General features: G+C 39.0%; 1 protein-coding gene across 4 annotated transcripts in view; it reads right to left on the bottom strand.

Annotated features, from left to right (window-relative positions):
* Nucleotides 1–24,001, bottom strand: part of SLC31A1 (solute carrier family 31 member 1) — a 35,014-nt gene that overhangs the window by 4,353 nt on the left and 6,660 nt on the right. For 3 of the 4 annotated variants that reach the window (XM_019635818.1, XM_019635817.1, XM_019635820.1), the window contains 3 exons: nucleotides 1,927–2,092; nucleotides 1,349–1,421; nucleotides 183–351 (listed from right to left, as the gene is read on the bottom strand). In XM_019635818.1, coding sequence (XP_019491363.1) covers nucleotides 183–351; nucleotides 1,349–1,421; nucleotides 1,927–2,058 — 374 coding nt within the window. In that variant the 5' untranslated portion in view covers nucleotides 2,059–2,092. Of the gene's footprint in view, nucleotides 1–182; nucleotides 352–1,348; nucleotides 1,422–1,926; nucleotides 2,093–8,614; nucleotides 8,706–24,001 lie in introns of all 4 variants that reach the window. The other variant, XM_019635819.1, reaches the window with a different exon arrangement.

Here is a 24,001-nt window from a genome sequence, read left to right as displayed (position 1 = left end):
CCTATCATTCTTCCTTTGGTCTGTTCATGACCCACAGCTCCAAGCCTCCAGAGACAGTTTAGATCAAGGTCACGTAGAATCACTAACTCAGGAAGGGGGCTGTTGCAAACAAAATAGTTGCTTTGCTGCTTAGCTAACCCAGCTCCCCAGAACGTCCATCTGGATCTGTTCAATCCTCTTACCCAACAGTTTTGTGTGTCTCCATAAGAATGGTTCCGTTTGGTCCTGGGACAGGCATAGAATTGTAGCGAATGCTGACTTGTGACTTGCGCAGCAGGCTCTCTCGGGCTATCTTGAGTCCTTCATAGAACATTGCTAGTAAAAACACTCCCACAAAAGCTCCAGCCATTTCTAAATTGGGAAGGAAAAGATGGTGGGACTGTTAGACATGTGCAAAAACATTAGCTGGTGTGCTGTCCAAGCTAGAAAGAAAACATAGAAAAGGTGCTACTCTCAGTTTCTTAGTACATTATGCAAAAGGGGAATAAAACACCTTACTTTTAAGTATTGACTCTATTTCTTGAACAGGTACTTCAATTCTAAGCCTTTCATACTGGGAAGCATTGATAATGCTATGAATGTATTCAAACTTCTGATTTAACACACTATCTGAAATAAGTGCTCCCTTTCTTCCCAGAACAAACTGATTTTATGGATCCAAAGATATAACAGCACCTAAAGCAGTCCAACTGACTATTGAGCTTGTGCAATTTGAACTTAAGGCACAGCAACACAACATCATAGACACAAAAAAATGAGTGATTAGTTACGCAAAATCTAAGGCTGACACTAAGATGGGCCATGTCGGGAATCAGGAACGATGTAGAGCACAGTTGGAACACCAGAGACAGCACTGACTAGGCAGGTCGAGAAGGTCTGGGTCACTGTCCTAGCTCTGACATACAAATCTATGTGATTTAAGGCTAATCATTTTACTATTTGAAGTTTAATTTATCTGTAAAATGGCAGCACTGTACTAGATCAATAGTTTTTAACCTAGGGTTATTTTGTGGTATGTATAAATAAAATGCTTCTTATGTTATTTTAACTTGACTATAGTTTTATGTCCATGACCAATAACTTACCAAAGAAGGAAACATTCTGGAAAAGGATGAAAAGAAACAGATTGCAAAAGACTCCTATCTGTTATCTACATTATTTTTCAGGAACTCAAAAATAAGCATTGTGTATCCTTACTTCCTATGGAGGAAATAGGAAGCAAGATGGTTATGTATCGTAACCAGAATGATTCAGTAATTACGACACAAACAGGTGCTGGGGTTCCAGATTCTTCTCACTGTCTCCCATGGGACTATCACCTGCAAACACTACCTGATGGCTTACTCACCTCCAGCTGTATTGATCACCAAGCCAGAAAACAATAGCTCCACATTCTTAATGCCGAAGTAGAAGGTCATGTGCTGTCAGAAAACCAAAAAAGTCAATTAGAGATGACTGAAGATTCTAAATGAGAATTTCAGGTAAAGAAGCTAAGAACACCTAAAAGTAGCAGATCTGGATAATAACAGACATTCACTGCAGTAGACATTCATTTATCCCTCCTTTTAGCATTATTACCTCAGGCACTCTCCACAAGTACTCTCCTTTGTCCCCACCGTCAACTTTTGTCTTTTTCTCTTTTCTACACAAGACATGAAGACCAGAACTTAATTCAGAAAAGGGTCAATTTTGAAAGAAAGGAATACAGAAGTATGGACCCTGGAAATCTTGGTTCTGGTGTGGCGCTGTCATTAACCTGCCATGTGATCTTGAACAAATCACTTGCCTTGTCTAAGTCAGCCTTTGTTTTCCTCATTGGCAAACTGACATTTAAATAACAACCTTCCTTCCAGTCCTAAAATGCAATGATTTCTATTACCCAAGAGGGTGGGAAAGGGCCTGGGCTGCCTCTCCCGCAGCACTCACCATCATCATCATGTCACCAGCTCCCGGCCCGCCATGGGCGTGGGAGGCTGAGGTCGTCGGGTGATGGTGAGAAGGTGGCATGGTATTGTTGTGGTCCACATAGCTCGGCCCCACGTGGTGGGAATGGCTCATTTTTCCAAGAAAAGTGGAGAGTTAGCAGAAGATTCTACGAAAAAGGAGTATATATAATAAGGATATAAAATCTTGACTCTTGTTTTTTCTTTTATTTATTTATTATTAAATTATTTTTTATTATGAAATACACATTTTTTTAGAATTAGTTTCAGCTGTGCAACACAGTGCAATAGTTATACTTTTTACAAAATCTTGACTCTTGATAAATACTTCATCTTTGTGGAACTTCATTCTAGCATCTTGACTCAGGATTATTTTTCATAACCTACAGATAAAAGAGAAGTAACTGCATTCATAGGGATCATCTTTGGAGACTGTGGTGGGAGGGATGTTTACTTGAAGTTTCAGAAAACTAACCCTTACTTTGCAGAGTTGTTCCTTGAATAGTCATGTTCAATGTATATTCAAGTTTAAATAAGAGATAAGGAGAAGAAAAGTAGCTTCTCTGGATTGCAGAAACAGACAATTTTTGTAGTAATGGACAAATTAATGTCATTAATGAAATTGACCTGCTCTTAGGCTTTCTAATCATAAATGTCAGAATATAAAAAGCAGCACTTCAGATAATTTACCTAATTGGGTGGCCTGTGTTCCATCAGGATATTAAGAATGCATTTTCACATATAGGACAACCAGCCTTGAGCTAATTTAAATTTGAAGGAAAGGTCTACTACTGCCCTAGGCGAGTAGTGTACTCAGAATTTAGATACGATTTCAATCCTAGCAGGGCATTAGAGCTCAGAACACTGAAAACAAGGTATAAATCGACTATTCTATATTAAATTAAGTCTAGACAAGGCATATTCAACCTTGTATCTTTACTATCACATCACTGCTTTATTCCCAAAGTCCATCTGGTACATAAACCAAGGAGCAAAACCTCCTGTAGCTGGGGTGGAGGTGAGGGTGGGGAGTGGGAAGTTGAAGAGGGTGCTGAGAGGGGTGTTGATGGACTCTCTTTATGTGTCCCTCAACTGCAGTTTGTGGAGGAAAGAATGCATTAGAAATTACAAGTAGGTATTCATGTTCATGAGCCTGAGTGTGCCTCTCAGTATTCATTCAGTCAATAAACATTTATAAAGCTCCTACTATGTGCCAACTTGGAGTTAAGTGCTAGTAATTTAACAGTGAATAAGGCAAACAAGGTATCTGATATAGAGAGAAACAATTAAGTAAAAAGAATCAACTTCATGGTAGATTAGTGCTGTGAAAGAAAGAAACAGGGTAACATGACAGCATTACTTAGAGGTAGAGAAAAGGCATACTTTACATAGGAAATTTATCCGATTCTGGGAGTCATGTATGTCTAACCCAAAAGCACAAATATTCAACTTCGAACTTAAATAACTTTCATGCCATACACTATATTAATTTATATTACAAAGCTTGACCAATCTGGTATTAGTAATATCATTGCCATAAAGGGATTAGATCTGAGGTACAACTAGATATATAACGAATACTTTGTCCACAAAATTTTTATATTAAAAGGTAAAAAACAACATACACAAAAGTAATCAAGAGAGCACACACAAAGTTTCAATGAAGGGACAAATGGTAAGCGGGCAGCAGTTTTCAGGTAAAGAGTCATGGTAGGTAGGATGGCGAGATCATTGGTACCTGAGTGATCATAATTTATGATTTTGAACCAAGCAAATAAAGTGAAATAAGGATGAAATGAATACTGCCAGCCAGGAAGACTGATAACATATCCTTATATGAGACTGAGGAAGAAGTCACAAATTTTGTTCTCTTCCAGTAAGAGTCTGGAAAGTGATTAGAGCATAAGAAAACCACAAAGGGTAACTCCATTCCATATTATCAACATAAATCCTGGCCACTGATTTGATGTATATCTGCAGAGTGTCTTCTGGTATGAGAAACTGAGGGAGACACAGAGATGAACCATTTAGGGAGTCTTTCCTCAAGGAGCTAGCTTTAAGGTTAAAAAACTAGAAGGGCAAATGGAACAATCATAATTTTCATTTTGGGGAATAAGATGCCATGGAAAGGACAGTTTGAAAAGCAAGAACATCACATCACAAATTACTTAAGATCAGTACCCTTGATTTCCTTGATGACCTTTGACATGTTCTTCTCATCAACATTTATTGAAGATCCACAGGTTCGTAATTGTTCATGTACCTTATTCTGAATAAGAGTAAAACTTGTACCATGAAGATATGTAATCAAATCTCTTCAGACATATCAGTGACCCAGTAATCCATATGTCCAAATCTCAAGAACTCCTTTCGAAGTACGTACCTGTTTTGAAGTGTTATCATCATAGGATACATTTAACATTCAAATACACTAGAAAGTAGAGCAGGAAGAGAATCTATTTCCTTTCATTGTCAGTGGAATCCCAAGCGAGGCTTGCCCAATGGTATATGAATTGGAAGGTACAATTCTGATGGAAATTAACCTACAAACATATATTGTAAGCACAAACTCAAGCCAATCCTGACAAGTCCTTATGCTCACTAAAAGTGTTCGTCTAGGAAAAATCCCATGGGAATATGCCAAACTCAAATGATATCAAAAAGGAAAAACTCAGAAATGTATTATTAAAGTGTAGTCAATAAAAGTGATTATATGCTTATTCTTTTCTCTAGCTACTTGACTTTTCAGTGATGTGCCTTATGCATTATATTTCGATAACTCATCTTCTAAAGCAGTCAAACATACCAAACCCATTCTCTCTAGAAGAGAAATTTTACTTACAGGAGTTAAACTGGCAGTTGTTTAGTGTTAGTCTGTTTCCTTTGGTAGCTCTAATCTAAGAAGACTTAAGCTCTGCTTCTTCCAGAATAAAAATGGTACTAAAGTAAGACTAAACCAAAGAACAGCAATACAGCAATACCATTTGTTGTCTTAATTTATAATCTGTAGAAAATGGTTTAATGACGAGCTGTGCTGTTTTGCCTTTGGTTTATTCAAGTTTCTCTGAACTCCACAGCCAACTTCAACTACTTGCTCCTCAAGAACTGTTTTCTATCATTTAGCTCCACCCCATTGCCTCTTTCTAAGAACTGGGTTCAAGGTCCACAAAGTAGCTGTACTATACTTTCTTGGAATCAAGTGTTTTGATTTATAAAGTAATTACAACAAATGAAACTTGTGGAAGAGTTAGTAACGATGAGTGGAACCGGAGTAAAGTTTGTTTACTTACGGATTCACTGGATTTCTGGTTTTAGGGTAATCTACATGCGTATGTTAATTCCTGGCTAACAGGAATGTTCTTGTTTAAAACCTCCATTGTTTTCTTCTTATCCTGATTCTTTCACTTCATCAAACTTACAAATTACTTAAAGAATACTAACAAAAAAAAATTGAATATAGAATTCAAGTACGGAGCTGAAAAACAAACAAACAAAAATCTTAGGATTCCTAACTTTCAATCTATGAAAAAAATCTACCTACAATATTTTATTTACCAAGTTGAGTTATAATGAGATGGAAAGATTTGGAATACTATACTTCCATTTACATTTTTGCCCATTCAGGCAAACTAGTTTTCTCTAATAGAATTCAAGAGGGACCCACACTGGAGAAGCACTTTTCCATTATACAAGAGTGTGACCAGCTCAAGTGCATAGCTGGAAAACATCTGCCAAAGAACTTGGAAGGTGCTCTGATTGTGTTACAGGCCAAGCAAATAGGTCCCCCTCCACCCCCTCGAAAAACTTTTAAGTTTTCTTTCCTATAGAAAATTTAAGTCTCCTTCTCCCTAGGTTTTTAGTTCCTTAGCTCCTGGCTTTGGTTACTCTTCTCATCAGTTTCTGAATCCTAGACCAAAGATTGCTCCTAGCCTGAATCATAGAAGTCTCCTATCCCCTTGCTTCTTGATTGTTTTGTAGATCAGTTTCTTAATCATAAACAATACAATGTTTTTAATCTGAATCATAGAAATCTCCTACCCTTGCTTCAGATAACTACTTAAAAGCCTGTGACTTCCCAACATTTCCCAAGCCATTCGGGACCTAACTCTTGGATAATTCCATCCCAGAGACTAAACAGTTTTTAACATTTCCCCAGGCCAGTATACTTGTTGATTGTAATCACTGAAGCCTAATGTTCCTCCCAACCCATTCTGGGCCCAGCTCCTGGACAACTGATGTCACCTGAGTGACTGATTGAATGGCCACAGGCTCCATAAGAGCTAACAGATTTATTAATGAAAATCTATTTTTCCTCATTCAGGGACCTTGGGGATAGAGATGATACCCCAGCAAGATTGCCAGTCCCAACCAAAGAAGCCAACGGAGTCTTCCAGGCGATCTTGAGGCCCCTTCCTCTCATCTGAGATCAGATAGGGTGAGAGTTCTGTGAATCCCCCAATAGGCAGGGACACCTCTACGCCCCTGCCCAGCAAGAAGCATAGAAAAAGAACAGCAAGAAGCATAGAAAAAGAAAAGACCTCCTGTCCCTCAACTTCTCATAAAGATTTTATGGGGATCACATCTCTCAAGGGGAAAAAAGGCAGGCAGTTAAAGGCAGGCATTGGGTCTCTGCATTCCTGCACGTCCAACACAACCCACAGAATGCCACAGCCCAAAAGACCTCCCCTCTCCATGCAAAACTTCCCCTTTTCATTGTAATTATTTACCCCTGAGGGGAAACAAATGGGTACAATATACCCAACTAGATTAGACCAGTCACTGGAACCTGCTCAGTCTAAAAAGATGAGGTAATAACCTCTTGTCAATCACAGGTGTCAATCAAGTAGTCCCACGCCCAGAGAGGAACAACTCATTCTAGACAAAAAGGGATCAAAACTCCAAGTCCTGGCTAGTCAGCACCTTTTGAGCTCCTTTTGCTCGGCCTGCTCCAAACTCTTTGGAGTGTAATATCTCTTCTAATAATGGCCCTTGAACCATTCTCTACTGCTCGGGCCCACTTCTATTTCTTTGAAGTGTACTATATCTCTTCTAATAAACTGCTCTTTCACCACTTTACTTCTTTGTCTCGTTCAATTCTTTGCTCGAGATGCCAAGAACCTGGACATTGTGCTGAGAAGAGCCCACTCTCCGGTAACAATTGTATGACTTGGGAAAGTTACTTAGCCTCTCTGGAGCTAGTTTCTGGCCAGTAGAACTTGTGCTGCTGAGAGGCTGATAGAACAGACATAAACACCTCGCAAAGCGCCTGACACATGGTTAACTATTACCATTATGTGGAATATGAGGCAATAAAAGATCTTAGATAGGAAAAATCCAATGAATGAACTTTGTGGGAGCAGACATTACTCAAAATATTAGCTTTCTGTTAGCGTCTCTCCTACAAAGTATTCTAGCCAAGACCACTTGCAAGCTCCTTTTCTGCTTATCCTGTTTCCTGGACCAAAAGTGACTATCAACACTCATGTGGATAGTTCATAATAGTTTCTACCATACAAAACGTCTTCGATCTTTAAGGAAATACAAGAGAAATGGGCTAGGAATTGATAGAAAGAAAATCAAGCATGAAATAATTAAGAAGTTTCTTTTTTTTTTTTTTTAAGATTTTATTGGGGAATTGGGGGATGGGAACAGCACTGGGGAATCGGGGGAAGGGGAACAGACAAGTTGCTGTCGTTTTGTTCTTCAGTCTAGTTGTGGAGGATGTTGCTTCACTGGCCCAAGTTGGCACCATCATTGCGCTCTTCCCGGGCGAGGCAGATCAGTCGCCGGCTTCTGGACGGCCGCTCACAGCAGTTGCTGGCTGCTCACGCTGGCTGCCAGCCACATACGGTAGGTAGCCCATGGCAACCCACTGCAGCAGGGGCTGCAGTCTACGCTGTCACCGGCGGCTCATGGCAGCCCCACTCCAAGTTGAGCTGTTGTTCACCATCTTAGCTGTAGAGGGCAGTGTCACTGGGCCCCATGTGGAATCCGAACCGGGGCTCTGCTGCTCAGAGCTGGCGTCCCAAGCCAGCTCTTAACCAATGCGCCACTCGGCCGGCCCAAGAAGTTTATTTCTTAAGAAGGCTTATTACATTACTATTTACATATCTTCAGTTGGGTAACTGAAGTTGGCTATATGCCAATTTGTTTCTATTGCCTTGAATACTATTAGATAAGGGAAATGAAATGGCATATTTTACATTGAATGTCATATAGCTTTGCCTTTCTTTCTGCTTTCCCTTTTCTCCCATAAGTATGGTGCAATATTTATACAGATAGGTTTCAAAGCTTCCTTGTATTCAAGGGTCAATTTAATTCTCAGTCTATTTCTGAGGCTCATCAAAAAAGAAGTTTCCTCTATTCCTGCCCACCCCTCCCCCCAACACAGATACACTATAAAGCTTAACTAGAGGGCCAAATTCTTTGCAAAATCTAGCATCTTTAGCAAAATAAACATGAATTTATGGACAGATGTTAGGAAATTTGTGAGGCTAAATTCCCATGCGTATTCTGAGTCTTAGCACTGACATTACTTCCACTAGGTTTAGTTTCAATGTCAAATTCTTTTTTGTTTTCCTGGTATTGCACAATGATGGATAAGAAACAATAATCCAGAGAGACTATGGAGATTAGACCCCCACAAAAAGATTACACAGAAGTGGTCATACCTCTGCTACATGGTCCCTCTTCTCCAGCTCAGACAGATGTAATCTGGAGCCTCAGACAATTCTTTTGGAGACTGCCTACAGTCTTTCCTGGCTTCCAAGATAAGAAAGATAAGGAAGAAAGTTTTCATTCTTAAAACGATTAGGGTCATGTTCCTTTTCAGATTTTTAAAAACAGTAAACAAAGAAAAAATCTATCTAGTTGGGCTTCTGCTTTCTGCAGTCCTTATTTATGATTGGTGACATAAGCTTTAAGCAAGCACACTGAGAAATTCAAGGTCAAAAATAGTAAATTACCATAAACAGGGATTCACGCTAATGGACTATGTTCACATGATCATGCAATCAGTTTAACTGGAATAATCCTGGCTGTCCATGGCCTACCTGTACCGGGTCAGTAGATATTCTGAGAAATGGCTCTGGCTTTGTTTCAAGTGTCCCTCCCTCTAGGTACACTTTACAAGTCTCTAGATAGCTTTATGAATTCCACACTCAAGTTGTCCTTTTGGGGAAGGAGAAGGTGAAGGAGAGGTAGGAATTCAGGGGAGAACTTGATTCAATGTAATAATAATTGGGGCTTAGATGTCAGCTCCATAACTTGGCATTCCAGGCCAATATACGGGAGTTGTTTAGAAAACAACAACAACAGAGTAGCTCTTAGTAAGTGGGAGCAGGAAATACAACCTGATGAGTAAACAGGGGGAAGGTTATTCTGCTTCAAGGCTGTGATGTTGCGCCACTCATCCCTCAGGCCCTGGCTTCACATTCCTATTCCAAATTGAATGGTAGAAATGTGACTGGTAGAAACTGTATGAATAGAACCAGACAACCCTTTGGATATTTTAGCTGCCTTTCCTTGGCCTGTTCCTTGAGGTGCAATGATTATAAGGATACTTAATTTTACCAGTTCATTCACAAAGGGTATTAGGCTTGAGTACATCATAGGTTTACACAGGCTCTCACACAGAACTGGCAAAAACTTAGGATTCCCAAAGTTCTGCCATGTCAATGTACTAAAAACAGTTAAGTAAAATGATGCAGTGGAAGTAGAGAGAAAATAGGTCAGGTCAATAAGGAAAAAAGAAATGTAAAAGACCTTAAAATTGTACGCACACGCACACGCAATTCTGCCTGGATTAAGCCTGGCAGCTAATGGGAGTTAGGGCACTTACTACAATTGTAGGTTGATAGAGATAGTCAGAACTCAGGAGAATAATTGCCGAAAACCTACAATAAAAAAAACAACCTACCACTTAGATTTTATCCTTTTAAAAATTCTTCAGGGCTGGCCGAGTGGCTCAGTTGGTTAACAGTTTTATTAAGAGCACAAGCTCTGAGCAACAGAGTCACTGGTTCGACTCCCATACATGGGCCAGTGAGCTTCGCCCAAGCTGAGCTGCCACTGAGCTGCCAAACAGGTGGCAGGATGGTTCAGCTGGTGAGAGCACGTGCTCCTAGTGATAAGATTGCCTGTTCGATGGTGGGCTACACCCACCCACGGCTGGGACTGAACTCGGCACCTTGTGCTGAGCTGCCGCCCGGATGGCTCAGTGGCTAGAGCATGCGCTCTTAACAGAAAGGTTGCGGGTTTGACTCCCGCATGAAAAAAAATATATATCTTCAATAAGACTACTGCTTTTCCTTCTAATTTTTGCCTTTGTTGATAATAAAAATAATTCTAAGGTATCAACAAATTCCCACTTGCTTTTTCTTCCTGGCAATGGTTGGGCTAAGATGAGAAAGATATGAATAGTACTGGCAGTAAATTAATTTAGTGATTATTTGCAAATTTCAATATTATTTTCACTTTCTTCGCCATATGCCAAAGTGAGCTCTACTACTTCAGATAACCTGCACAGGATTTCCTGAAAGCACTTTTCATGGAAAGAAACTGAACTATGCACAGTCTACACACTGAAGTAAAAGCAGTCTGTGTGGCTGAATTACTCATACATCAGCTAATGGGCTGCATCAAAAGTAACCAACTGTCAAACATAAAGGGGAAAAACTACTTCAAACAACTACACTTAAAACTCAGAGAGCCTTCATTTATGAGTGGCCAGTGCTCTAGGCAAACAAGAAATGCTGCATGGACTGACAAGTTTTTAGAAGAATAAAAAGCAGCTATGAATTAGTGGGAGTAGCTCTTTTACTCAAAAACTCTTGGCTAAGAATATCTATTTTAGTCAAAAGGATAACTTAGGAGCTGCCCTGAGAATCATTCTAATCATCTATGGAAAAGACAGAAAGCAAACCTGTGATTTGATTCTAATCAAATCTGGTTCAAGATCACTCCCTTCTATCATCAATTTCATCTTTCCACATCTCCACACCACCTTACTAAGCTGCTCAGGCTAAGCAAAGATGAGAAACTTGTTGGGGCAAGACAGATCCTGGAGGAACTGACTACAAGGAGAATTATACAGCGACGGAGGGCTATCATTTTCAAGAGAAAACATGCTAAAGACAAACTTAATTTTTTAAACGCTCGCTGTCCAACTTCTAGATCACCTCTGCCTTCTGGGCAAACATGAATAGACCATGTTATTACCATATAAGCAATAAAATATAAAGGACAGAGAACTCCTTTAAACGTGAAAGAGATACAGGTGATAAATGCTATACTGGGCAAGCCATTTTATATGTGAGAGCTGTATTTTCTTTAACTGTATAAACACTGAATTATATGATTAATAAAGTTCTACCCAGAGCTAAAACTTAATTCTACATTGTTTTCAGTTTAGTTTCTAGGAGAACAGAATGTTTCTCTATCCCCATCCTTACTATCAGACTGTAAATTCTTTGAGGACCCTGTCTTATTTATCTGTGAACCTCCTGCATTTTCTAATACCCTGCACTGTAATAGATTATAAAGTGTCTGCTAAAATAAATTATTTTTTTCTGCATTTCTCCTTTGGCAATTTAGACACAAAAACAGACAAATCAATTCCTTAATCTGTCAATGACACACTGGGGAAAACTTAGTAAGTCTGAAATGCTATATAATATTTCACAGATATGCTTAGAAATTACTCAATAGCTCTATGTCAAGAAGTAGCAAAATACAGTTGATATATAAGCAATGTAGACAAATTGAATTTTTTAAGAGTTGGAAGGTATTACCAATTCATCTAGTTCTGCCTGTTCATTTCACAGAAACCTACAGTATGAAACCACAAAGCTCTTAGGAGAACTAACGTTTACATTTTCTGGGCTAATTTGCCTTTATAAATACTTTTGTAAAATATTTTTTTTGTGACAAATGTGAGGAGACTGTAAGCATAACTCACACCTGTTTCTAAAAGTACAAGGAAGAGAACACATTAGCTGTTACTGACCTTTATGTGGTCTGAAATGCCAAATTCAGATTCTTTATATAAATTAAGTCTCTAGGGCACGAAACCTTGACCTTTAAGTGCCACATTAAAAGGACAGTAGAGAGGGGCTGGCCAAGTGGCGTGTTGGTTGAGTTGGCTTGGGGCGCCAGCTCTAAGCAGCAGGGCCCCGGTTCGGATCCCACATGAGGGCCAGTGACGCTGCGCCCTCTACAGCTGATGGTGAACAACAGCTCAATCTGGAGCTGGGCTGCCATGAGTCGCCAGCAACGGCGTAGGCTGCAGTGGGGCTGGCCAGCAGCGGGCTTGAGCTTTCGTGAGCTGCCGTGAGCGGCCGTTCAATGGCCGGCGAGCGACTGCCTTACCTGAGAAGAGCACAATGATAATATCAACATGGGCCAGTGAAGCGATGTCCTCCACAACTAGACTCAAGAACAAAAGGACAGCAACTTGTCTGTTCCGCTTCCCCCAATTCCCCAATAAAATCTTAAAAAAAAAAAAAGTAGAGAAAACAGAGCAAATTATAAGATAAGATTAACTTAAAAATGTTTTTACTCTGTACATCTACCAAATGAATCATTGCATGGAACCTGAACAAATGACATGTTATGAAACAATGGCATTTCCTTCGTGTAAATCCAACTCTATCATCTTATTATATCCTCAGAGGATCTCTTCTTGGTTCAGAGGAACCAAGGCACAGAGAGCTTAAGCAACCTGTTCAATGTTATACTAGAAAGCTGTGAAGGTACCTTGGCTAGAACCTAGGTATCCTCTTTCCCCACCCAGGGCTTATTCTTCATTAAACCTCCCTTACTATTAACCTAATGGTCACAATTTTGTATCCATAAATGTTACAATGTTGGTCACTTTTCCTAATCCCAAGTAAATTAGAAGATTCACCCAGCCTGCCTCTGGTTTCACCATCAGCAGCTCTATTACAAACGGGTTTTCTTTACTCTGCCCTCTGTTCATCCTGTATGATACATCAATGACAAGTTAATCTACCTAAGGCATGGTTCTACTTATCTGCTCAAAAAATTCCACTGACTACTAACCTCTCCGCTGTCTATTAACCTCCTTGTTCTGAAAGTATACAGATCTTTAAAGGCCCCCAACCCTTGCTTTTTGTCTACGTGTACTTTTTGTTCCAGCCAAATAAGTCCAACTGCCCAAGTTTCTACTGTTCCTAGGACATAGCCCACACTTCTCTGTCTGGTATTTCTGTTCATTGTTTCTTCAGTCTGGAATGCCCAGCCTTACAATCTCTAATGCAAAAAATCCTCCTCATCTTCCAAGGTCTAGTTCTAAGGCCTCTGAACATGCATAGCACATTTTGCCTTTCCTAGTAACTCCAGCGGGGTCTAGGTCTCACAAAATATCCTCAAATATTTTTATGACCTTTTCAATCTGCCTATTTCTGTCATCACACTGATAGAAGAACATTGAGAGAAGGTTGGAGAAACAGTTGAATGGAGATATTTCTCCAAAATTCCTTCTCAACTTCAACTGCAGACATTTAATGAACTTGACCTAGCTAAGGAAAAAAGTCTGGCTCCAACAATCAGACCGGAAAAGAGATGGATGAGCCATTTCTTCGTCTATAGGCAGACCCCCTGAAATGGAAGCCTGCGTGCCCTGGCTGTTAAGTTGTGGGTCACAAAAATCTCACTAAGACTTGGAAGGACCTTAAAAGTGATTGCATGGAGCTCCTCAGTAATATACAAATTCTATAATAACTGTTCAAACACTCCTTGGGTGTGGTCAGGTCAGTGTGCTGTTCCCTTCCAGGGAAATGAGGAAAACACTCTTTCCAGCCAAGCCAAGTACAGAAATCTGAATCTTGCTATTTGATGGTGATGATGTTGATAATAGAACCAGTCCTCCAAGCTGAACCAGATACCGTCCTCCTCATGTATTTCTCAAGCTGTAATTTGCATTTTAGGTTGTACTCCCAGAAACTAATTTCAGTCTGAACAGAGAAACTTAATCAAATTCACATGTGACTTCTGATACTGATACACTTATTTTATGCTCACTATCTGGCATTTATGTCTGTCTGTACAGACTTTACTTTCCAACCTTATCTCAATCTAACCCTCTTCACATTCAAATATTCCACTGAAGCTAATTTAACTTTTCTTGAATAAATTTAGCACTTTGACACTTGTATGCCTCTTGTCATTCCTTCCCCGTCTCCTCGACCATTTTCTGTATATGTGCAAATCCTGCCATTATTTATTCAACATCTATCATGCACTTAAAATGTGACAGAATTAGGATAAAGTTAAAACATGGCCATTTGCTCTTTTAAATGTACAGTCTAGCTCATTCTTTAAGGTTTAGTTAAAATGCTACCGTTTCCATGAATTCTTGACAGAAGAAATCTATTGCCTTAGCAATCTTCTCTTATAGCAATTTTGACTTAACAATTCTTAAAATATAAAGTGCCATATATATACATCAAGTAACAAATTTCTATCTCCTTCATGCATCTGGGAGTTCTCTACAAATATTTATTCTCTGCACGCTACAAGTATTTATTCATTTAAAAAGTATTTAATTATTACAAAATCCATGAAGATTTCAGTACCTACTGATAGGGAGCCAGGTGCAAACAAACCCTCAAGACTCTTGCCTTTGTGGAGCTTAATCTAGAGGAGGAAACCCTCATTAAATATATAAACAAATAAATATGTGTAGGTATCTATAATTACAAGCTGTGATAGTGGTATGAAAGAAATAAACAGGGTGCTGTGGTAGAGAACAATAGTACAAGAACTAATTTAGATGGAGGCGGGCAGGTACAGAAAGAGAAGCCCTCTCTAAGGAGGTAACATTTAGGAAGACTGATATATTATTGGAGTTGGATAGAAGCGCAGGGAACAGCAGCATCCCTGAGGCAAGAAAACACATTGGGAGGAAGAGAGGCCAATGAAGTTGAAGAGAGAGGCAAAAAGGATATCAATTAAGGTTTTAAAGATCATCTTAAGGAGACTAAATTTTATTCCAAAGGCAACTGGAAGCTGTTTACGGGTAATAAGGGAAATGTTATGGTCAGCTTATATTTTAATAGAGTACTTTGGCTGCTGTGTATCATAATTGGCTTTTATTTGTTCTTTCGTAATGTTTCCTGCTTAAGTTCTCTGTGAGGCATTGACAGCAGGAAAAAAAATAAAATCCCTATGGAGCCATGAGCTATAATCCTTTAACTTGCCAGAATCCAGAAAGACATCTGTTAAAATTTTTGAAGGATTAGAAGAACCTTCTAACTTCTGGGTTATAAAATGGCTTCAAGGGCAAAACTGAAGAATATTCTACAAGAACTATTCTGGATTGTAAGAGCTTCTAAAATCACATGCCACCCTTTGTAGGTGAGTTACGCGTAAGCTTACAGAATATTGTTAAGAGCATGAGTTTGGAGTCAGATGATATAAAGTCCTAGCTCTGCTAATTTCTAGACAAGTATCCTGGTGACATTTCCTATAAAATTCCATATGTCTTTAGATTGGCAGTAGGTACTATGTATGGAGGCTGCTAAAAGGGCTGTGCCCAGATTTCAACAGCAGTTGGATGAATGACCCAAATTTGGTAATTGCTCAATAAATAAAAAAAATATGGTGAAAGCAGAATATGCTCCCTGCGGGATATGGAGAGCAGACTGTAAGACACAGAAACGCTTACTAGATTTTTATTGCATTATACAATCTGTACCGTACATGGAAACCTTCAACAGAGGTTATCAACAAATCCCACTTTTCATTCATATTTCTTTGAAACATTAGCAATAAATTCAGAATTTATATGACCTGTTTTTTTTCTAATGCCCTGTTTTAGATACAGTGGAAAACACACTAGACTGAATCCAAGATCTGGTCCATCCAACTCCATCACTTTGTATTCTTTTGGGTAAAACACCTATGTGAGAATTTCTCAAATCTTAGCATTATTGACATTTGGGGCTGAATAATTCTTTGTTGTATGAGCTAGCCTGTGCATTGTAAAATGTTTAACAGTATCCCTAACCTTTAGCACCGTCCCAGTTGTGACCATCAAAAATGTCTCCAGACATTGCTAAAAGTCCCGCGGGGGTCAAAATCACCCCACCTAATTGAGAACCACTTCTGATCTGAGTTTCAGCATCTCATCTGAAACTCAGGGAAACATGTAGATGATATCTGTCTTGTTCTCCTTCAGGGTTGTTATATGATTCAAATAAAATAATGAATGGGAAGAAATATTGAGGAGAAAAAGGCTATGTGCAGTCTAATATACCTTTTAGGTGGGTATTCAATAAGTAACTTGTTGATTGAGTGATTCTATGTATGGGTCCAATAGTAACTTCTTTTACTTTTATGGCATATTCTCAGGTTTTTCTGCTGAGCTACAACAATGTAGTATGTTTCCAAACCTAACTGTACTTGAAGGACAGGCGTGGATTAAACAAGAATGGCTCTTCATTTTACAGGTGGAAAATCGAGGTACAGAGGTTAACTGATTAGCTAAGGTCATGGGGCAGTCAGTCTAACAGCGCTCTGCAATTAGAATCCAGGTTCTAACGTGAAGTCCGGTGCTCTTTCTGTTACTTGTATCATGGTACTTTTCATCCAACCACCCTGTGTCCCTGTCTCTTAACACAAAGTTAGCTCTTTTGCTCTCTGGCGACAACCCAAAAACACTGAGATAAGAAAACAGAGTTGTATGTTTGAGAGAAGCTTAGAAAGAAATGTAGACCTACTTCTCCTGGGAGGCACAAGTGGCTATTCCCTACATTTGGGGTAAACCAATGTCAAGTTAGCTAAGTGCCCTGTCATTGTCCTTTCCATTAAGTTGTCCAGGAGGAGCTAAATCTACTTGCTACCTACCTCTGGAGTAGTTGGGTTTTGCAATGCATACCATTTGTGCTAAAACTGTTACCTGTAGTATTTGGGGTGTTCCACCTCTATGTGGCTCTGAGTAAGGTGAGAGTGGACTTCCATATATCCTGAGCTCCAGGCCACATTTCAGCATTTTGTTAAAATTCACAAAAGCCTCAAATGCCATTCTGCTACATATTTTCAGTGTTAGAAAGAGAACTTTTTAAGAATAACATAAAAATGTCACCGTTTATTCTACTCCTTTAAAATGCTAATCACCTCTGATTATTATGTCTCTGTGTGAACTTTCAAATTCTGAATGTTGTCACAGACGGTCTTCACTCCTAGCCTCTGATTCAACAGTCTTTTGGATAATTCCAGCAACATGTGGGTGGGAGCCTATCCTAACCTTTATCATTATTACAGTTTGAAAGAACATAAGACTAGAAACCAGGAAATTTTTATTCTAGCCTGGTTTTTCCAATACATTAGGTAATTGAATCTTTATGGTCAGTTTCCTTAGTGAAGAGATAGAGTAACTCATCTTTGGGCCTATTTCAGTTAGAAAAGTTTAGGTGTGTATAATATTGTTTAAATAAGAAACAAAATGCATATATGTACTTGTCTTTTCTAAACACATTCTAATATTAGTTGATATGCTTTAGACAGTCTAACATTTCAGTGGCTTAAACACTTACTTATCAGGTACATTTCAGAGCATTCTGTCCATATCACTTTCTAACAATTTCCAAATTCCCAACCTTAAAACAGTTCTTTTTATTGAGAGATACTTTGCCAACGCAGAAACAGCAAGAACAAGAGCCCCCCTGGTTCTTGGAGTCAGTCTAGACTGTCATAAGGTTATGCCAATTCCTTGGAACTCAGAATAAGTTGCTAAAACTTTTGGGAATAGTATGTACCCATAAAACTAGAATAACAAAATCCCACAGTACTTTGAATATGAAGTGTAAAAATACATGTGAACGTGACTGGCACATTAATAACAGATTGTAAATAATAAATGTTAATTACTTTCCTCCCAACTCAAGGGTTTCTCAAAGTGTGGTCCAAGGATCGCCTGAATCAGAATCATCTGAGATGTTTCGCTAAAAATAAAAATTATGGACCCCACTCCAGACTACTGAATCTCCTCTCAGGGAATGGGGCCTCATAATCTAGACACTTATCAAATTATGTACGCAATTCTTATGCACTCTAAAATTTGAGAATCCCAGTTCTGAATTAAAAACATGTACAACATAGATACATAGTACAAAGAATTTATGAATTGGATGTTTAACAAGGAGAGCTTTAAAAAAAAGAAAGAAGTCAAGATTCAACTAGTGTCTAAAATAAAACATTTATTTTGATATTCCAAAAAGGCACAGAGCCAGCATAGTCTCACTGAAAATTTACACATACTACCACATTATAATCAAAGAAACTTCTGGACTAACACTGAATTACCAATGACTCATCTTTGGGATTGAGAGAGGTTTTCTTCACCTACTGTGTGAATAAAATCTCTGCGTTCCAGATGAAGGGGAAATTATATAATAAGTCTTCTGTAGTTTTATTTTTCTAGATTAGTTACGAAATACAGGAATTGAACTACCAGAAAGACAAACCTTAAAACGCACTGTTTTGTATGAAGAAGTTGCTGGATGTTAGTTCCCAACACGATTAATGAAATTAAGATTTGCTCTCAGTTTAGCACTCTAGGGACTGTCCCTAACTATCAACTCCTTCCTACCTTTTTGAGATTGGGAGTTCAGTTTGAGATCCTGAATAAGTCACCAAAAACAAACAAAAAATCATGAGGAAGCTGTGGGCAGAAAAGACATTTCCCCATTCTTTTTTATGGCAACTCTCCAAGTACACAGGGAGCTCTGCTCATTCTCTAACTGGTAAAACTGTCCCTACTGGTTGTGGGCCCTTGGGCAAACTATTTAATATCTCTGTGCCTCAGCATTAAAATCAGGATACTAAAAGTAGCCAGCCTCATGGGATTGCTTTAAGGATTATTAGGAGTTCGCTTAGGTGAGCATAGTGGTCAAGAGGACAAGTTAGTTTTCTCTAAAATAGGGATGACAACAGCACCTACTTGGTGACAGTGTGCATCTAAACACTTAGCACAGGGTCTAAGCACAGTAAGCCCTCAGTAATCATTATCGTTAGTTTTAATCTACTGTTCTTTCTAAACTTGGCATAGGTACAATTCCCCAAGTCCTTTCATTTCTCCTTCATCCATTATTCCATAGTTAAGCTCTCTTTCTAACATGTGCTGTTCTTAATTTGTGAGTTTTCAGGGTGTGCTAGTGAATCCTATCCACTTACCTTCACAGGCAGGGATGTCTTTCACCTACGTCATATCAGGTGGTCAGCAATTTGCTTCAATTTGATTCTGATCTGCATCTATTTTCTCTGAAATGTCTCAAACTTTCAGGCTTTTCTCTCCCTCTTTTCTAATTATAAAAGACACTTTTTGTGGGAGGAAGGTGTTTCCCTCCCACCATGCAATTCTCCAACACCAGCTGGGTGTCCTACAATTCAATGAAATTCTGATACTATCTACCTGGAGATGGCATCAGATTCCACAGGTTGAGGATTCAGTCCCACAAGACTGCTCTCCACTTTAGATGCCACTCATAAACCCAGGCTGTTACCCTTGCTTCCAAAAAGCTGGCTATAAATCAGAGGTTCCCATGACCCCCTCTCCTTGGGTTCTATTCATTTGCTAGAGTAGCTCACAGAACTCTGGAAACCCATTTGACTAGATGACCGATTTATTACAAAAGGATATTAAAGGATACAAATCAACAGTCGGATAAAGAGATACAGAAGAGTTGCTGTCTTCGTGAAGCTTGCGGCCCAGCACAGTGGCACATGGAAGCATTCTGGTTCCCCAGTTGGGAAGCTCTCTGAACCTCGTCCTTCAGGGTAAGGCTTTGTTCCATAGGCATGATTGATCAAATCACCGGTGTGACTGAACTCAATGTCCAGCCCCACCCTCACCCCCCTTAGAGGTCAGGGTGGGACCAACCATTCAACCCTCTAATCACTTGGGAGGCTTCACTGTCAACCAGATCCCACCCTTAGGAGGAGACCCTGGGGGCTTCCCAAGTCATTGCTCGCTTAGAAAATCCCAAGAGTAAATGTTAGTAGCTGTGCCAGAAATGGGATGAAGACCAAATACATATTTTTATTATAAATCATAATATCACACTATTTCCTTATATTTCTATAGTCATTTCATTAGGATTTTGGAAAAGAGATGTGCTCAAAATGCCATCTTGAAATGGAAATAATGATATATTGTTTTTGCCCATTTTATCTTTGCGACACTTTAGTTTCTTAAAGAGTAGATAAGGGGTAGTAGTAATTCTACCCCCTTAATTCTAAGCCATAATATGGCACTGCGCACCTTGTGGTATTTTCTGAAACAGTAATAAAGGAAACCTTTTCATGGTCATTTTCTAGAAAGTTCATGGGCCTTTTACAAGTTGTCTAAATAACAGGTAGAAAGAAGCCTAGTGAACCATCTAGTTGGAGCTACTCAGCAGTAATTTTCCCTGGGAATCTGGCGTTGAAGAAAGCTTGTATTTGGAAAGGTGGGACTTAACTGGGTGAGCTGCATGTTAAGCCCTATAATCTTCACATCTATAACTGTAGGAGTTATAGCCCACAAGTGGGCCTGATTTTCTCCTGTCCCAGTTTATTAGAGCTATTCCACAGAGAGTCTATGTGTGCTTAAAGCATGGTACACAGACAAGTTTCTTTATTCTAAAATCAAAGAAGTCAACACTAATCAAATTGTCTCTTCTCAATGTACAACATTCAGTTACAGGCTGGAGTTTCTATTAATCTAATATTCACTATGCTCTTTTTGACTTCATACATAAAATAAGATTTGTGGGAATTAAAAGATACATGTTTGTTATTAATTGCATCTTCCTAGGTTATTCCTACTGAGTATGTCTAACTCCATAGCGAGTTGTGTAGCTAAATAAATAAAGTTCCAAAATTTTAACTGCAGCACAAAGAATGGCAACGGGAGCCAGAAAGATGTGTGTATGAACATTTGTTTAAACACACACAGACACACACTCCTCTTTCGGATAATTTACTTGGGTCTTCTGCCCCTTCCTGAATCACATTAGGTGGGCATAGGAGTGGGTTGGAAGGTGTGCCATGCTGTGCAGGGAAAAGGAAGGATATGTCTGTCACCTAAGGGAGTAACAAAGTAGAGGCTGGAGCACGCTGACATCTACCCAAACTCAATTCGACAAGTATTTATTAAGTGCCCTGTATCCCAGGAAGCTATAGGAAATTTGCTGATGAAGAGGATGGAGGCTCTGGCTGAAACCTGCTATTTACAGAGCAAATTACACAAACGGCTTAATGCACCTAGGGAGAGAATGATGGAGGTGAGAAACGGAGGGAAGGAAACTTAGGAGATATGATCCAAAGAGTGTGAGGGGATGATATTGATTTTGATCTGCTTATGGTCCCTAGCTCCTCAAAAAGACAAGTGATTGTTACGGTATCACCCATTTCACAAAATTATCATACATCCCAGTCATCAAAAAACCAGGGAAGCCAGTAACAAACATACATACACAGATATTATTAATAGTTAGGCTCTCTTTGTTTAGCTTTCCATTTTCATTTCCTACATGGACTGTAATAACCAGCTCATCTTCCAAATCCTCTAGTGGTAAGTACTGGTAAAAGTAGTTGGGAGACAGTTCTTTTTTGTCCTAAGTTTATAACATTCACCTTACAAATTAGCTCCTGAGTAATATCACACTGAACAGCACTAGACAAATCTATAGGATTAAGATGGAGGTGACTTTTGTCAAGTTTGCAATTCAATATCATTTTGGTGAGGTTGCCTATATATACTTGACATTTATTTAAGATGTAGTCTCTGAATAACAAGAGACGAAAATTGATTTTTCAAGAAAAAATACCTTCTCATCTTTTTCACTATTCATTTACAATTAAAATCTCATAGAATATGAGAACCAGAAGAGTCTTTAATTATCAGTCTGATGCACATACCTTATGAGCCAACAATTCCACTGCTAAATATCTATCCTACAGACATATTGACACATATGTAAAATGTTTTATGAAGAGTTATTTGTTGCAAAATATTGAAGATACAACCTAAATGTTCATTGATAGGGCACTGATGAAATCAATTATAAGCCCATAAAAGGGAATACTTTGTGGCCATAAACAAGAATGAGAAAGCCCTTGATATAGGATGATCTCCAAGGTATATTATGAGGTGGAAAAGCACTCTATGCTATCATTTGTAAAAAAATTTTAGAAGGAAAAAAATAAACACATATTGTTTGTAAATACCTACACTACCTCTGGGGATAGGGACACAAGAAAGTGGTGACACTGTGATCCCTAGGAGGGGAGCTGGTCAGAAGTGGGTTAGGAGTAGAAAGAACATTTTTCACTAATATCCTGCATACCTTTTGAATTCTGAACCACATAAATATATTTATTTAAAAAAAATTAAAATTTTAAGACCAACTACTTTACAGATGGGGAAACTGAGGCCCGTGTTATTGAATAATACTAATATACTCTTTAGGCAACTGAACCCATAACATCTGCTTCTCATCCAAGGCTTCTGTAACACTAGGCTGACCACTTTGCCCAACCCTCCCATTTCTCCAGATGGTTTGTTTGCTGGGAAGCAGCGAAGCAGGAGGGGTTTCCGAGCTTTACAAATCCTGTGTTAGTGGCAAATAACACAGAAGCTCCTGTTTCTCTTGTCCACTCTCACCTTTCTGTACAAAGAAGATCAAGTGTACAACTACATTTTTCACAAAGGCTTTAGAAAAGCTTTTACTTACCTGGTCTGAATAGGACAACTCAAATCTGATATGTCAAACAAACAAACTGAAAAGGTCTTTTAGTTATGCAATGACAGAGGGGCCTAAGTCCAATAGGGAGTGGATCTTCCAGCTACTACACTCCATTTCTGTCCCTTTTGTTGCTGGTTAAGCCACTTGCTGGAATAAAGCAATCACGGGATGTACCCTTTTACTGGATCCTTTTGTAGTCTTGACACCTTTCCAATGTGTTAACCATGAGTGCTTTAGTATGATTTATGTGAAGCTTTCAGAGAGTTTTATAGACAGTGTGATAAGAGTGTAGAAATCACAGGACTGGGCATCAGTAGCCCTGAACTACAAACACAAGTTTACCGTTATTACCATGTGACGTTAAGCAAATCACCTAAATCCAACAAGTATTGACTTCTTTATTGCAAAATGGCTATAAAATTACCTACCCTGCCAATCTCACAGGTTTGAAATATTATCAATAATAGCTTATTTACTCATTAGATGACAAAATTAATCTCTGAAAGGAGATCCAAGTCACACATAGGGATCATTTTCATGTCACTTAAAATACACAGCCTCTTATACTTTGATGTAAAGAACACTAGGCTAGTCAAATATAATACTTGTATATACAGCTGACCCTTGAACAACGTGGGGGTTAGGTGTACCAACCCCTGCACAGTTGAAAATCTGCATATAACTTTTTTGTTTGTTTGTTTTGCTTTGTTTTTTTTAGCTAAGCTCAGCGGTAGCTCAGCTCGAGCCGGGACTCAAACCACAGTTGCTCAGAGCTCACACTCTTGAGTGAGCTCTTAACCAACTGAGCCACTCGGCTGGCCCTGCATATAACTTTTGACTCCCCAAAAACTTAACTACAGTTGTTCCTTGGTATCTGCGGGAGATTGCTTCCAGGAACCCCAGTGAATACCAAAATCCAAGGATGCTCAAGTCCCTTATATAAAATGGGATCAAACAATGCATACAGTCAGCCCTCTGCATCCATGAAATACTGTTTTCCACCTGCAGTTGGTTGAATCTGTGGACGCAAAACACAGGCATATGGATGGCTGACTATATTTATTAAAAAAATACAGCGATCCGTGAACTGGATTTATAGTACAAACCTGTGTTGTTCAAGGGTCAACTGTATTGGGAAAGCGTTGCTTTAACTGCCTTGTTATAATTAAAGGCAGGCAAAAGCACCCTTGCTTAAACTTTTCTTTAGTTATATTATATAGGATTTCAATCGTCTAGATCAGGGGTTGGCAAACTTTTGAGACGGAAGAGCCATCAGCAAACTGCGGTTCATGAGCCGCTGGCTCGGAA

Source organism: Hipposideros armiger, unplaced genomic scaffold, assembly GCF_001890085.2.
Source record: "Hipposideros armiger isolate ML-2016 unplaced genomic scaffold, ASM189008v1 scaffold_24, whole genome shotgun sequence".
NCBI lineage: Eukaryota > Metazoa > Chordata > Mammalia > Chiroptera > Hipposideridae > Hipposideros > Hipposideros armiger.
Note: the sequence above shows the minus strand (reverse complement) of the source record. Positions and strands in the feature narration are given on the sequence as shown.